Source organism: Manduca sexta, chromosome 28 (assembly GCF_014839805.1).
Source record: "Manduca sexta isolate Smith_Timp_Sample1 chromosome 28, JHU_Msex_v1.0, whole genome shotgun sequence".
Lineage (NCBI taxonomy): Eukaryota > Metazoa > Arthropoda > Insecta > Lepidoptera > Sphingidae > Manduca > Manduca sexta.
In genome coordinates this window covers 14532044-14549832 of record NC_051142.1, presented here as the reverse complement: position 1 = coordinate 14549832, position 17789 = coordinate 14532044, and the positions used below count along the sequence as shown (strand labels likewise).

Here is a 17789-nt window from a genome sequence, read left to right as displayed (position 1 = left end):
AGCTTTGTATACTTAAACTATTATAGGCCATAGCTAAATCGTGTTTTCACATACTTCTCAAGTTAAGTGTATTAATATAATTTCAACAACGCAATCATTATCTCAACATAGAAAAAGTATTACACTATACTAAATAACTATAATAATACTAAATGATCCGCGAGACATTCTGTCAATCGCTGAAATCAACTTTTCCTAAATTTTCTTACGTTCCGCTCAACTTCCTTAATTTTTTTCCTAAGATCCTTCTCCTGACAATAACAAACACATCAAAAAAAAATATTTGTGAAATCTGTCGAGCCGTTCACGCCTGATGGCGTGACCAAGGGAAATAGGGATTCATTTTTATATATATAGATCATATTCATCAACATATTGAAGTTTTCATTCGATCAATGTTTAAGAACCAATAAGAACAAGAAAATACAAAAAAAAATTAAATGTACTCTAGTTAAAAAATTAAATAATAAAAATAAATTACTCATATTCACTACCGCTCAAAATGTTATCATTATTACATAATTCTCTTTAATTAATACTGTCATTAATTGTCATATGAGGCTGCGATCTGAAGCAGTCTTCGTATTGGGAAGGTATAATTCACCCATCAACTAAACTAATGAGATCTTTATATTCGTCTTTAGATAATTTATTTTGCTTTTTATACGCTATCTCTAAAGTTGGTTAGGAAGAAACGGCATTACGCCGTAAGTTTTTGAGTATAGCGAAATAGTTTTTCAATTTCGCTATGTTCATATTATTCATACAATAACTTATTAAGCTCTGATATTTTCAGGTCAATGAAATAATTTGATGTCATGTTTAGGACTTTATAAGGATCTCCTCTACATTTAGCCTATTGAATAAGCTGACGCCATTCGTCAAAAATGTAAATAGCTTTTTTTTCAGCTTCTCGTTCTATCAAGGCATGCATATATACCGCTGTCTCCTTCGCTCTACGTGTGGCCTTTTCAAGAAATCTATGTTTTATAGACACGTAATTTTTTTTGGCACAGTAGATATATAGAAAGAACACAAAACGGTTTGTGTTTTGCCCACCGCAATTGTCCGACCAAAACCGATATTCGTTAACACCTACTATAACATTTTGCTCTATGAATTCGAGCAAACAACGACCTACTTCATTTGCACCTCTCTTAGCCTTTGTTTCGTCCCATATGTAACAAAAAGCCTTTTTTCTCCCCATGTCAAAAATTGTGAAGTTAAAACAAAACAGTTTATTTATAATGAAATACGCTGACCTGGCCATGTGGACATGATAATACTTTTTGGAAATCAATAACAGCGATTGAAATTAAACCATTAGATTGAGTAGCGTCACGTTTGTCGAGATCTTTTAACCTACGAGCTTAATTTTATCGGACAATTGATTGCAATTGATTCTCTGGACTCGGTACACATGCTTCAGCTGGGCCGAAACATCTGTCCAAACCTTAGGCATGGCTCGTTAAATATTTTCAGCCCCTTCTGGTAGGGCAATGACATAAAATCTTGAAAATTGTCTACGCTACCTCCTGAAACATAAATAAATGTAAGTAAGAGACCAAACAACTGCCCGCTGATTGATCTGACAAAGAATGACAATGCTGGTGATTCTCCTTTTAAGCCTTTTGATATTATAACCATGTGGGTATAGTTGTAGTCTGCTTTCAGTGACGCACTACAATAAAATAATATTTTTAACAAGAACGTTAATTATTAACACAAAATATATATATATTTTTTTATTTTTCCGTAAAATTTACTTGAAAAAGGGTGTATCTAACTATATCGTCCCAAGAATAAAGCTAAATATTTCCATATAGACCACATGATATCCATCAAACAAAGTTGTTTCTATAAGTAGAGCTGATATTTTTTATGCAATTTCCGATGAATAAAGAAGTACATTAATAAAAATCATAAATTTTATGACGTATTAAAATATCTCAATTATTATTATACAAACGAAATGATTTTATTTTTTTATTTAAGATATATTTCTATATAAAAAGTCTATTTTCCGTAGAACAAAGTTCTATGTGATTATGGGACCTCTTATTTTGACTATTTAGCTATACAAACACAGGCGATTAAAAAATATTATAAATAACCACATCAGAATAAGTAGATGCTATATAACTATCAATGTGCTTAGAGAAACATATATTTACTTACCTGGAATATCTAATTCTGCGTTATTTATTTTTGCGTTACCTGCTAAAGCATTATAATTTTCACTTGGTGACTTTATTAAAAAGTTAATCATGCGTTTAGATCTCGTGCTTTTTATTTTAATAAGATATTTATGTTATTTATATATATATAAAGTTACGAAATGAGAATTTCAACGTGAACGTGCGTAACGCCGGTCTTTCCATAAAACATAGATACAACTGACGATGCAACCCCGCGCGGGGTGCGCTTGCACCGGTCCCGATAGCTACTTGTGACGTTGCGGGGTTATTCCTTGGACTAATAAAACTTATGTACCTTTATTTTTCTGTGATCTTCAAAACTATATAACATTTTGAAATTATGATTTTACTATAAAAAAATATAGGTCTAAATAGACATTAAAATGAAATAAAAGCGATTTGGTTACATCATCATATATACCTTTATTATTCGGATAGGTCGATATGATCCCGAACAGAAGACATCTAAGTAAATTACTACATTGAAATTAAACTAATTTTTCGGATTCTATCGCGGTTTTTTGTTTTTTATTTTTCTCCCGACGTTTCTTATATCGGGCAAACAAAAAGAAATATAGGGACCCGCGTAAAAGAACATATAGCTGACGTGAAACACCGACGCTCGACGAAGTCTGCAGTCGCTGAACACTCTGAAGGAGGCGCCAATCATTATCTGCGACTAGACAAGCCACAAAACACCGATTCCTGCCCAGGATGATTCACTGTGAGCTCATTCTGCGTAGATCGGACCACCAACAGCTAAAAATTAAAAAAAGTTGTATAATTGTAAAATGTAGGTAGATATTGTAACTTTGACTTTGCGGATGAACAACACCTCAGTCCCCCCGTGACCATGAAGGCTGCAAAGTCTTCGAAACGTCGGGAGAAAAAACTAAAACAAAAACCGCGATAGAATCCGAAAAATTAGTTTAATTTCAATGTCTAACATTCGCGTAAATATAAGAAATCATTAAATTACTACATCTTGCATTCTTAAATACAATTATTCGAATAGACTGCGTATTCATTCATTCAATTTGAATATCCTATTATATTAATAGAGTACTAGTACGCGATGAAGAACATCATCATATATGCCAAATATTGTACAGAAACAAAACATTACCCATACATCAGTGGAGCGGTATAAGCTTCGCTCCAAACGGGAGCTGTTAAGTGTTTAATGGATACATCCTTGTGAATTATGTACGAACGGTATTATCTGATATACATTTACGTAACTTCGAATCCAGATATATGTGAGCGGATTATTTGTATTATAATTGGATAAAAGCTTGATATTTATACAATTAAGTTTGATTAAGGTTTGATAACGTATTTGAAACTGGTACATTTGTTTTGTTTGCTTTTTTAGAGGATAACTAGCTTCGAAAACGTAACTATGATTTTTTTTTATTATGCAACCACGGCAAAGTAACCTCACTGCACATAATGGTAATTGAAGTGGTCCAAAAGTAAGTCAAATGACGAGTGATGATTATCCCTCGGCAGTCAAGACAATTATGCCGGCCTATTGGAACGGGAACGGAACGCGACGCACTTACGTGGGCTACTATGGCGGGTTTTAACACCTTCCGTACGGTGGTCGCTATCCGGGAGGAGATCAAATTTATCCTACCACCAAGAAAAATTAATTCAATAATAGATTTTATGAAATATGTACTTACGGGTAAGCGGTAACATAATAATTATCGGCCGTTTTATATATTCAAACATGTCTCAGTATACATAATATAACATGATTGTGTAAAATTTAAGCCGAACTTCAGAAGCAACTGGGATTTAAATAATATAGAGCATTAACATCATATTAACTACAACTGGTTTTAAATGGAGAAAACTGAATAAGCAAGTACTCATATCTAATTTATCGTAGATTAAAAATATTTCAGAATTAAAATCGCCGTATTAAAACTAAAGCGCTCCATTCAAATGAAAAGCGAATATTTTAATAAAATCAACAAGCGCCCGGAGCGCACTACAACCACTCAAAAGCGTTGCAAGTTGAACACTGAATATCGTAGTTTGGAAATATTAAAGTTACATTTTCATATGAGATGTTAATTGAAACTCCAGCCGTCTAAATCATCGCGGTTGTCTGTATAAATTGTAAATATTTATGTATTTTTTTTTTATAAAATTCCTACCCTGGTAGTAAATACAATCAGCCAAATCATGCCTCTGTATGTAATTATATCAAATACAATGGTTAAATTTGTTACTGCAAGTAAAGTACTTTTTTATAACACATAGCCTTGAAGTAAGCAGTAGTTTCAACAAGAAACAAAAAAACCAAGTCTCATTCCACCTTTAAATAAAACTGTTAAATAATTCAAACAAAAGTTTATCGATAAATGTAGGCAACACTATCAAAGAGAAAATATTGAACTGGCATTTACTTGAATGGTCAGAGCAAACGCCAATGCATCACAAATGCCGATACACGAAGGCTATAAGATTGGCACAGAGTCGCAATGTGACGTGCCAACTGGCACCATTCTGAACGACACATCGGAACGGGGGCTATTCAGTATTGAACTGGGTGTAAATTAGCAATCTATGATTTGATGTTCATGTGCCTTTTATGTTAGCAGATTGACGACTAAATTTTGAATGAAGTTCGACTTATATTTATATAAAAGTAACTTGACGAAAAATATATTTTTATACATTTACATGATGAGACATATCAGTAATATGCTAAAGGCAGCACGTGTTCATAAATGATAGTATAAAAAGAATGTTCCTTAGTAAGCTAAGTATTGGAAATAATTTTAGTTTTTTGTTATTTGTTTGAATTTTATTTTATTGTTATTGCTGTCTTAATATTGATAAATTTAGGGTTAGTTTATATTGTTAGATGTAAGTGTTTTGGCCAGGCTGTAAACCTTCATACAATTTATAAATAAATAAACGTGATGACAACCTACACCATTGAATTATAGACTAAACAGACCACAGCAACGAACCCGTCACTCTAGTAGGAAATAGTAATTTATCGCACAATGTCCAACAATTTCCCTAGCTTAGTTGCCCATCAAACCGAAATGCTATGTGGCTAACATCATAATACTGCTGCTGTGTGCCAGAAATAGAGAAATCAATATCACCTATCCAGACAGCCTGTGACCTATTCACCACAAATAAGTGGCTTATTAATACTAGAGAAAACAAATAAATAATCGGTAACTTTAATATAACTAAATAAGTATCCTAAATTGATTATGGTGAACGACTGATTACTTATAAGCATTTTAGAGTCCCTTTCCAAACAATTAAACATATATTTTAAAACTTATAATCACTTGTGTACAGAGAAACCCATAGTAAATTTGATATGGAATTAAGACCAAACACCACCTCTACTCACGTACGCAACCGTTTGCATCTGATGACACCCATCAATCTTCTAATAATAGAACGTACCTGAGGATAAAATCCATCTTTCGTCTGATAATCGAAGACGTAGAAAAAAGTTTTCGTTGGCCTCCTTGGTTCGTCTTCATCGTTTGGTGCTGGTTTGGGACCCCCGCTTAATAAGTCTCCGCTCTGTACCAACGGCGCTACGTATTGTGCGTCAGAGAGTGCTGCTACAGTCGCATCCCTAGTGTTTATTGGATTCTAGAACAAAACATCAATTCAAGTCTTCAACATTCAACTTAGTGTTATTATTTTAATGCAGAATATTTGTTATGTAATATTATTACTCGCGATAGAAATGCAAGCGTTATTGTACTTGGAAAGAGTTTTATTGTAATAGTGGTATAAAAATCTAAAATAAATGAAGGGACCTCTCAAGTAATAATACATTCCTTGGCAGATACTTCTGATGACGTAGGTATGGCATTTACAGAATTCACAGGAACTAAGGAATGCGTGTTGGTTGCGAGACTACGACTTGATTGTTGCCTAAATAAAACATTTTAAGAGTTGGTTTGACTTCTCCTTTTATAACGTTCAAAGTTATTATGTAATAAATCTTCTAAGATTGCGTTTATTATACCTAACTTGGTAAAGAAACATAGGAACTTTTGTAATTACTTTTAGATGCCATTGTTAAAGTTGCACAATAACATTTAATTAAACGACAAATCTATTTTTAAATCCACTTGATGTTTTTTCTTCACAGCTTGAAACATGAAGATGAAAATATAGATTTTACTATATTGAAATAAAATCTCGGTCTTCAGTTTTAAAATGATAAAATGAATATTAAATATTTATCCAATAACTAGATTTGAATATGAAAAGCATTACAATAGATTTATAGACATTCCAATTTTTTTGTGCCTGAACCAATATCTCGTTAAAGTCAACAAAAGAAAAATATTGTTTGTACTTTACAAAAACATAAATCAAAATAGATGCAGTAATCCTGGCTCTAATCTTAAAAATTGTATCAAAGCTTCAAGACGCCCATTTAATACCGGAATAAAATTAAATTGTTGTTTAATTTGGAAAATTCAGATTTATGTTTGCACCAAACTTGGCTATGATGGAAATTAGTAATTGGTTCTTGGAAAACAGATCTCCGCGGAAAGTGGGTGATCTCTTAGATCGTGTTATTAATGTTATTTTCCCGAGACGCTCCGTCTCTTGAGATATAAAGTGTTTTGCCGGGTCGCCAATTGCAGAAAATATTACGTGTTTGAAAAATAAATGTGTGGCAAACCAAAAATTTATTTTTCTACTGAAGAAGAGGAGAGAGGAAAGATCACATTTTTAATGAAGCTTACGTTATAAAACCATGGTGTCAAAATATCTATGAAACTATTATTACTTGAGTTAAAAAAAAAATCTTGAAATCTTTTAACTGGTTAATATTGACTACCAAACATTGTATTATAATGCCTTCTTTTGATTTAATTAATAATAGTTGGTACAATCTTCACGAATAAAATAAAATTAACTCACTACAGGTTTTGCTGGGCTCTCGTTCCGAAATGTAATATTGTTACTCAGAAGAGATTGTTCGAAACAAAATCATCGAACTTTAATCAAAATTTGGCTTCGCGAGATTAAATTAAGTCAACTCTAGACTCGTTCGTCTTGAATTTTAAAGTTAACGCGAACTGACAAAACAATATTTGTTTCTTGTCTTTTATGGCTGCGTGAATGATATTCTAAGTGTTTCAATAATATTTACAGTTACAGACATTTCTTATTCTCTTACTTTTATCACGTATATCATTATTAATGATAGGATATTTAGGCCTTGCACATCTAGATCAATTCACAGGTCAAAAAAAACTAAGTGTCAAAATCACACTTAAGTTATCTGATGTTCTTGAAACGTAATACTCCACACTTTTTATACTATCTTAAATAACAAAACAAACCTCTACCGTTTTTTCCCAATCGGTGTACTCGTTCACGATCGTGTAGAAAATCTCACTCAAATGGTACGTGTAGGAATTTCTCACGTAAGTTCTGGAAAAGGGGAATCAAGTCAATTCAAAATTCAAATTGCGATTTTTTATAGGAGGTAAGGGAAAAGGTCACCTGTAAAGCAATTACCAATGCACGTGAACTGAATCTAAAATTATTCAAAGTTTCTGTACCAGTTCACTGCATTTTTGGTAGGTTATTGAACTTTAGTGACTAGTCATTCGATGGTTGTATCCGTTTGTGTTGTAGCATAATATTGTTTACTTTTAGAATTATTACATCATTCACAGATAGTAGGGTAGGTAGTAGCATATCATAGGGTATTATTTGTTCAACCGTACCCAAATAAAAAAGTATTAATCTGATTGGAAAGTTTAATAAAATACTATCAGTCAAACATTTTAACGTGATCCATGCAAGCTGTCTGCATAAATAATAATGTGATGGAAAAACGTGTTTGCGCATTTATTTCAGTAAATCAACAGTGAAATTTATTTTAAAACGAATTTTGCTCTCAGTTATCTGTAGTATAATTCGATGTAACCAAAATTAAACTTGGCTGTGTTTGCGAGTGCTTTCATCGATATTACCAATTTCATTTGATGGAGACACAGGTGCTGCAACGAGTGGTAATTTTAAACACACCTGCTTGGTGACAGACTTTTATACTGGAGTAATCATGGGGGAGGGTATTTACCTCTTTTTTTTAATTAGCAGTAATAGTGTAGTGCCGGTTATCGGGCATATTGACTTATCATCAGGTATGTGAACTTCTCGACTTGTCTCTATTAAAACCAACATGTACATGACATACCTCAACATCCGATCTCTTTGTCAGGCTCGATTCCGTTCTGAACGTCCATGGCCGAGAACTTCCAGAGGGCTTCACTAGTCACAACACCAAATAGCAAATCATATTTATTTTGAAACAGTCTTCTCCCGCTGTCACTTCTTTTATGTATATTCAAATTTAAATTCATGTTGTTAAGTGGACCGAAACTTGGAAAATCTCCTGTTGAGTACATCGTCAGGAAATCTTTACCGAAATCTGTTTTGATAACTACTCCATCGACTGAAGGTCCAAATGCTGTTAGAAAATTTGGCGGCGAGCTGTCTGCTGATATCAAATCTCCTATAGGAGCTTCTCTTAAACAATCTACAATTATTTCATGATCTTTTGTTAAGTCTTCTGGTATTGTGCAATTCATCTGCTTAGCTAATTTTAATGAATAGTAAACTGGATCATCCACTATAGCCCAGGAACTAAGCGCTGATCCTGATAATAAAATAGCCCGATGAAATAGACCTGCAAAAAAACTACGTTAGCAAACATTTTCCTTTCAGCCGTTTCCTTCAAATATTAGTATTAAGGTTGTTTACAAAGATTTCGGTTGTTTGCAAAACTTATTTTGATATCGTGTCTAACATGAAAAATATGGTAACTATTGAAGATTTATATTCATATTTTTCTGTTCAATTCTTTAAAAATTTATGTGAATTTTGCGATTCGGAAAACAGACGCGTAATTCTTGAGAGCAGAATTATAAATGATTATGAATACCATCTAATGTATGAGAATTAAGTAGTGGATGAATTATAGTTACCCCTAGTTATTCCTATGCTAAAATTAAAATAGACATGAGTCTTATTTGTAGTTCGGTAAAGTTTAAATTGTCTATTAATTTCAACATTGAATTCAATAGTAGGGATTCTGTGCAAAAATCAACGCCAATAGTCAGCAATTTAAAATCGTATTCTAATATTATTTTTAGTTCATACTCAGACTAAAACCAAAAATAGCTTACCTGGCATAACGGTAGGAGATATCATAAGAAAATTTATACATGCCGCGCCAGATCCGTGACCCATCAGAGTAATGTTAGTAGGATCTCCTCCAAATAGAGCAATATTCTGCTGAACCCAATGTAATGCTGCGATTTGATCCATTAGGCCGTAGTTAGCAACTCGAGCTTTCAGCTGCGGGGATGGGTTGGCATTTAGGAAACCTGTGAACAATATTTTAAGTGTATTCTAAAATTTTGGAATATTTTAAAAGTAAATTCTAATTTGCGTTGTTCTGATCTTGCATTAATAAAATGATATTGTTTATTCGTCATGGATCTGTTGGTGACAAAAGCAGAATTAATAGAAATAATATTAATTGATAGATAACAAAAACAGTTATTCGTACTTTTCAAGGTAGGAAGGAAATAGGAGTATAAACTTAGACTCGATATATTGATGGAGCAGACAAAATTATGTAACGCGGATTTACCACATATCAGAAATCTACCTATTTGTTTTAGAATAAAACTGAAGGGGCGAGTATCAGCTACGAAATGCAAGTTGAAAGAGGCTTGTGGATTCAATTAGATGCAAAGAGGTCCAGACTGCGATGAATGCCCCATTTTTCGAGTATCACTTCCAAGTATAAAAGGAGCATGAAGCCTGATTTATTCCTGTAGAACGAATACTCCAATTTCTTAATTGGTTTGCATGACTGAATAAAATATTCAATATAAATTCCAATTCTGAACGAATAGGTAGCGTTAAAAATCTTGATTTTGCGCCAAAATATATTGCGTATATAGCACTGACGTTTAAAATTTATAGTTTACAATATAAATAATTATATCTTATATTAGGTGATCATTAATATACCAATAATCCTAAGATATTTCCTTGCCAGATTGCCTGGTAACAAGGTTACCACCTTATTCCGTACAAACTCCAATCTAAACAATTCAAGTATGCTAATTGAAAATCTGATACAGATCAACTTGAAATTCATGAGACCTCAGCGAATTCACAGCCTGAACACCCCACTAGTCTAGACCATTGACACGGTATTCCGATCATTAGCTACAATTTTCCACTCCATAGCTGCTTTCTGCCATCCATTCTGCAAGTCCCACTTCAACTCAATGTCCAAGTGGGTGAAGTCGCGGAACAAACTAACCGACAAAGCTTAAGGCCGTATTCGGAGTAGCGGAACGTGCAGCGGGGCGTATTGAGGTGAAATTTTACAGCATTCAGTGTGCACATTTGCATGTTGTTTCAGAAGTCGATGACTGGTGAAAAGAGTGAAGTCCAAATTCAAATCAAATAATGAATTTGATTCTTACGATTCTTGTTCTAAATGAACAATATAAAATCTTTATATAATAATATTATTTATATTAATTACATTATAGTTGATACATAATATAATGTATCGACTATAATGCAGGTCAATGTAAAAAAAAACCTACACGAATTATTTCAACTAGTAGTATTTTTGATTAAGACTATACAGTACATACCATCAGATACATTTTGGCATGCCGAAATAAACTCTAAAATATTAAAAACAAGGCACACCAGGCTAGTCTTTATGTAGAAAAAAAACATAATATAAAAACCGCGATAAAATCCGAAAAATTGTTTTATTTTTATATCTACATTCATTTAAACATAAGAAATCACAATTCTCTATGTTCTGTAACTATAATTTATTATTTTACCTAGCTATGTCACCCTGTTCACATTTTGGTGCATCGTACTCAGTCTGTCCGTACCCTTATTCTCCGATCGACGTCACCCCATGCAGTACACTGCGACGCAGTTACCAAGTACACAATGAACCTTTGCAAATGGAAAAGTTCTAACACTTATACATACAAATAGGGAATTTCGTATTTGCATTGTACCCATTGAGTAAAGTAATCTACGAGTTTGTGAACTAAGATGGAATTCAGTTGATTATTCAAATGGAATGGAGTAGTTTTTTTTTTTCTTTTCGTTTTCAATTTGTATGTATATTGTAGAAGCACTTGGGGAATTGATTTAAACTTATACTTCATTTGGAAGGGTGGAAACTCTGTGGTTTTATCACGTTTGAGTGCAGATGGAATTTAATTCTAAACAATTAATTACTGGAATCTAATGTAATATGTATTGAGAATATTGTCATAATTCTTGTTCATTGACGTATTTGCAATAAAGACGCAAGTCTATTATCTCATAGGATTTGCTGGTGGTAGTATATCTTTGCTATCCGCCTAGATAGCACTGTACACAAGGTGTTAAAATCCCGCCATAGTGGCCCACGTAAGTGTGGCGCGTTCCGGGATCAGCCTGTGTATATCCCGTCCTAACAGGCCGGCATAGTTGTGTAGTCTACTAACGGGTAATCATCTGTCGTCAGTTGATATTCTATTGGACCCCATTTCATTTACCATGAGGTGCAGTGCTGTCATTTGCTGTAACCGTATTAAAAAAGCTTTTAGAGATTATCATAAATTATAAAAAATAAAGTTAACTAAGAACCACCTTGATCACATCAGCTTTTAAAGAAAAATATCGTACAAAAATCGGGCAATCGTTTTGGGACCTACGCGAGCACAAACAAATACGTAGATACAGTTTCATTTCTAATGCCCCTTTTTTGTGTCAAAAGTAAAAAACCTACTAGGTTCGTTTGCAACTAAAAAATGCCGAACCTCTACAATCTATTTTATATTCCCTTTATACATCTGTGATTTAATATACATACATATAAAAATACCATTTAAGTAGAACAAAATAGGATGTTATACCAACAAGAATTTGGCACGACCGTTTCAATGAAATTCAAACATTATCTCGCAGTAATTACAACGTTGTTTATTCTCACTGATATAGCAGGATTTATATTTCGTGTAAAATGTGTAGGTTTATACTGAGTTGTTAACGTTAAACTGCGCTGGGGCCTTATTCTCTATCCCGCACGTTATTGTAACAGTGCGTAACAAGCACGTAACACAACGCATCATGTTTAGGACTATAGAAATTTGGCTTACAGAATACCATTCCACGCACATTTCTCGAAGATAACATGACACGGCCGCGTTACGCGTTTACACTATCATACAGAATAAGGGCCCTGGGCTAATTTAGATTCACGCGTAAATGTATCGTATGAATAGTTCCAAAAGATGACGTATCACTTAGGATAAGATAACGAAATAGTTGATTGTTATAAAGCTGATTATATTCTAATCCTCAGCAACTGCAATTTCTATAATTTAAAAATATCAAAATTTTTACCTAATTTAATAACTAAAATAAAAAGCAATATGAAAAAAATCTTGTTAAGATCATTTAAAATTTTACAAACAATGCTTAAGAACAATCTACATTTTATCTTCGCAATACCTTTCATCGTATCAAGAGAGTGAAATCTCATTTCCCCAATGACAACACATTTCTAAAAAAACATCATGTAAAAATAATTTTAATTAGAACGACGAAGAAAATTCAATTTCATTTGAATAACAAAATGAAACTCGAGTTATGAACTGAGGATTCGAGGCACTAAACACGGTTCAACGGCCTAGCACTATCCCAACGTAATAAAGTTTCAACCGGGCGTTGAAGAAACAGTTAAAAAAACAGTTTAAAGAAAATGTTGACACCGTGAAACTAGCGGATTTGTGTTTACTGTTTTATCTTTCGTGTTCCGTTTTAATTTGAGGATTTCTTTGAGTATCTTAATTAGTACTGGCTGTAAATGCATCCGAAAGGAAAGTAGCAAACAGTCGTGATTATTAACTTTCGTAGATGAGTTTATTTGAAGGTATTTACCATATCCCGAGGGAAGCAGCTATGGAGCAAACTCACCTTGGTGGCGCAAAACAAACCAGAATAATTCTGACAACTTTGAAAGGTTACAATGTTTCTTCTTTGATGGCATATTCAACTGTGTCAAAAAAAATACGATCCAATTCATGACTTGATCTAATTAAATTTATTCTAAAACCAATCGTATACAAGCAAACGTGCTCTTTTCTAATATAAATAGATGTTTTAACCATCATTAGGTCAAATATTTTGGGTATGAGACTTCTACATCATTTCACACTCAAATCCAAAATTTACTGTCAAAATTTTTATTGCTTTGCATGAGGAACGAGCTTGCGGTTTGCCTGACGGTAAGCAATACGACCCATAAACAGTAGACACACCATCTAACACCTTGAATTACAAAGTATTGTTTAGTATTCTACTGCACTCGCCATCCAAGCCATGAGTTTTAAGTCTTATTATGTCCAATGCTACACTGTAACTACTGGACGTAATACCATTTTACAATAAAATCCATAAATGAATATACAAAATATTTGTATTAACTTACCCAAAACCCCAAGTCTGAAGTTGAGCGTCACGACGATCAGGTCTGTGTAGCTCGCCAGCACGGCTCCGTCATAAGGGTGACTGCAGCTGGTAGAATACGTCTCACCGTGTATGTAAACGAGCACCGGTAGTGCCAACTTTATTTCGTCCACTGCAACAACTTTTAATGTTATTGGAAATCACAATAGCAAAGTTCAAGAGTTCCGTTAAGTTGTATTTATTGTTGCTTTTGTGGGTTCAGTTTTATAAACTCGTTGTAGCGGAACAGCCATAATACTAAAGAAATAAGATTTAAAATACAACATGCCATTACAGACGATGTTTGCAATATTTGTTTTATAATTCAATTATGACAAAGCAGATAGATTCTCGTAACAAAAGAAACATGACTACTAAATACTAATAATAGTATAAATATTATATGAACTGCGCACCACGTCCTCTCAGGATGTTAAATCTCAAAATGCACAGTAATTATACTAACTACAACGCTCTTAAACCGAGATACAACAGTGCTTGCAAATTGCTACTTGGGTGGAGAAATAAAGCGGCACCATCTAGATTATGGCATTAAACAACAGAGTTTAAACATTAATTCATATTCTAAGAATATAGTGATAATATAGTATTAATAATGATGGACAAGATGGAGGGGAAGAGACGCCCTGGGCGAAGGAAATAATCGTGGCTGAGAAACATTTGGGAGTGGATCGTTATCACTTCCATGGAAGACCTGTTTCATCTAGCTAATCACAAGGAGAAATACGAGAAGCTGATAGCTAACCTTCAACAATAGAGGCATTTGAAGAAGAAGAAGAATATAGTGAGACCATAAACAACTCTTCACTATTCCTTCTAAAAGATAATTAAATTTCCACCGATACACAATTGACTTTTCATTTTCCATAACTATTAAGTGTGGAAATATCTAACCCAATTTCTGATCTAATTTTTGACCAGACGCGATAGGTCGCGACCGACTTGTCTCCAATATTATATTCCAATGTATGTTATTTTGTTCTACTTTCACATTTAGTTGGTGCTAGTAAAATATATATAATACATTGTAGTATTTAAGGATAGAAAAAACGTAAAGAGGTTCTTAAAAGCCAGCTGTGTATTATATTTGTAGAAATTTCGTCTTATCGAGAATTGACAAAGATTAGTGAAAGAATTCTCCTGCAAAAACATTAAAAAGATTTTGTTACATAATTAATAGCCAATATTAACAAAAAGACCACTTACTTTGTAAAGGAGCAAATATGTTCAAATACAAACAATCTTCGCTTTGATTCTTAAGGTAAGGCATCAGTCTTTTTATATACTCTAGTCTCCCTCGGGGCATCTTCTCTAACAAGTTCCTCTCGTCATCCAGGTCCGGCAGTTTTTGGGGGCACGCGGGTCCCGGTCGGTCCGACACTCTCACTCCGTCCCATGGAGAGGGGGTCCGTGTTGGGCTGAATCTAAAATAAATTTTTTATATGTGCCAATGCGTGTCGAGATGGACAGACAGTTAAGGAAAATTGATAATGGAACTTGTAGGCTATTATTAATTTACCCAAATTAACGTTTTGTTACAAAATTATACAAGGCAATTATCGGTCCACCTGATGATAAATGGTAATCACTTCTCATAGGCATCAGGCATGCACAGGTAAACCGACTATTTTAAAAAAATAAATATTTTATTCCCAACTTGGGATCACGCTCAAGGCATACAGATCGGTTATATACAGCTCTGAGATACCAAACAAGTACCTACCAAACTAAACTCCTAATTTAAACAGCAACTAATAAAAGTGTAGAGATATTTTATTATTAAAATATCACTTAAAATATTTCAGAAGTAGCTACTTTCACGACCTACTTAATATTTGTCTCTCCATTTCTCAAGAGCAGTTGAAGGCAGCTTGACATAATTTTACTGGTGTAATGTTTGAGTACCTATCTCATAAAAACAAAATTTCTCTTGATTTTTCACCGAAATAGTTTGACGGCTATCTTTTCACGGAGCGTTGGTTTTAATCATTTTCAACGTACTTATTTTAACAGTAATTCATAACTAAACAATTATATTGATAATAGAGTCCATTTTTATATTGGTGTTTCGTATTTTTATTTAATTTCGATGTTGCTAGCACAATTCTACGCCTAAAGTTATGTTTCTAATTAAATGAATGGATCTGTAGCTGCGAGAAAATGCTTTCGCACCTTAAGCAGCAACAAGATCTGGCACCTCCAACGTGTATTACTTACGTATTATTAAATTGAAAATAACGTCCTAGAATTCAACGTAGTGCGCGATGGGTCTTAAATTTTAAAACAATTAGCTAAATCGAACAAGGACAACGGGTAAGAGTGCGGTGTAATACTGAACGACAGTTAACATCTTATGACCTTTAAACGAAAAAAGAAAACGAACGGTGCTGCGAGTGCAGGTGAGTGGTACATATTGTTCACACATTACCATCCATCTGAAGGTCTGTCGATTTCCCAAGCAGTTAGCAAGAACTATAATATAAAAGTGTTGCCATAGTACAACGAAATGAGAACATCGATTATTCTACCGCAACACTTGCCATATAATTACATACATATACTGAAAATATAATTCCGGTGTTATATTTATTTCCCATATAATTATTTCTAATAAAATTACTCACCTATTAGATCCAACAGGCGGTGTAGCATACGGAACCCCCAAAAAAACTTCCAAAGGACTAAGATATCTGTGCTCATCCATCCCCAACACGATGCCCTGTAACTTCCCGTACTTAGTTTGAACTATCCTACTGCTTATTTTAAACTTAGCATTCGACCTAGGCAGTGGGTTTGAAGGATTCAAATAAAATTTCTTATAATCTTCATAATTACTATACGCGTTGTTATCATTGTTATAAAATTTCTGCATAAAATCCCCGCTGAACGCGTGACCGAAATTCGCTTTCGCATAATCGATTTCGCGCTCGGTCTCCCGATCTTCGTAGTTGTCCTCGTCTTGTTTCCCGTTTTTATTCATGTTAGTAGTGTTAGAATTAACAGTGTTGAACGATAAAAATGTAACAACAAGTATTGTGTACAAATTGAATATGACTAATCTTCGGGCGGGGTTTCGGCGACTCGATTCGTTTTCGCCATCGCACCGACAGCGCATGCTCGTTCCGCACTCAGTCGCTTTCGCATCGGACTGAATTTGTAACATAATTCATGTTATCATTTTTGTTACGTGTATTATGTTACGTTTTTATTCGGTTTCTCATTTTTTCGCCTCGCCATCTGTAACAAAGGATGGGAATTAATGAAAACAAATTAACGTTTACTGATGTTGCAATACGTTTGATCAATGATAATAGACTTTTATTAACTATAAAGATATTAATTTTGCGTGAAAGTTACTTTAAAGCAATGATGATTTTATTAATGAAAGCGAAGACTTAAAACGTCTCAGTCGGAACATCTTTAATTATATCTGTTCCTCTCGTACTTTATGAATCTTTGTTCCTTTTTAGTAGAAGAAGAAAAATGTTGCTGATATTATCAATCGTTTGTACTTGTTTTTTTTACTGCCTTGGTAGCATGATTATAATTGTACACAGTACGAGCACGACTATTACGCTGAGGTCCTAGGTTTGAATCCTGGGTCGGGTCAAAATAAATGGGGCTGGGTTTTTTCATCTTTAAAATTATTCAATCGCAGCTCGGAGTCAAAAAATTGGCAGTGTGATAACCCCGTGCCTCAGAGAGCATGTAGAGAGAGCCCTTGGTCCGGCACCTGATCTCTCTCCGGTCATGTCGGATTTGCCGTCTCACCCGACTAGAAGAGAGAAGGAACAGCGAGTGCATCTGTATATTGCGCACACACTTGTGTACTATAATATCTCCTGCGTACTTGGCTGATCTCCGTTGAGATTGGCTGCACTACCCGAAATTCGACTAGGAGAGATTCATTAATTCACTTGTATTTTATAATATATGCAATAGAAATTTAAGACGCTAAATGTCTTACTTTACAGAAATCAAGATTACTGG

The 17789-nt window shown here is 33.9% G+C and overlaps 1 protein-coding gene across 1 annotated transcript in view; it reads right to left on the bottom strand.

Moving 5' to 3' along the window:
* Positions 1-17789, bottom strand: part of LOC115455613 (neuroligin-4, Y-linked) — an 82862-nt gene that overhangs the window by 11185 nt on the left and 53888 nt on the right. The window contains 8 exon segments of the mRNA XM_030184245.2: positions 5646-5840; positions 7565-7649; positions 8422-8440; positions 8443-8913; positions 9413-9613; positions 13762-13911; positions 15006-15223; positions 16424-17036. Coding sequence (XP_030040105.2) covers positions 5646-5840; positions 7565-7649; positions 8422-8440; positions 8443-8913; positions 9413-9613; positions 13762-13911; positions 15006-15223; positions 16424-16962 — 1878 coding nt within the window. The 5' untranslated portion in view covers positions 16963-17036.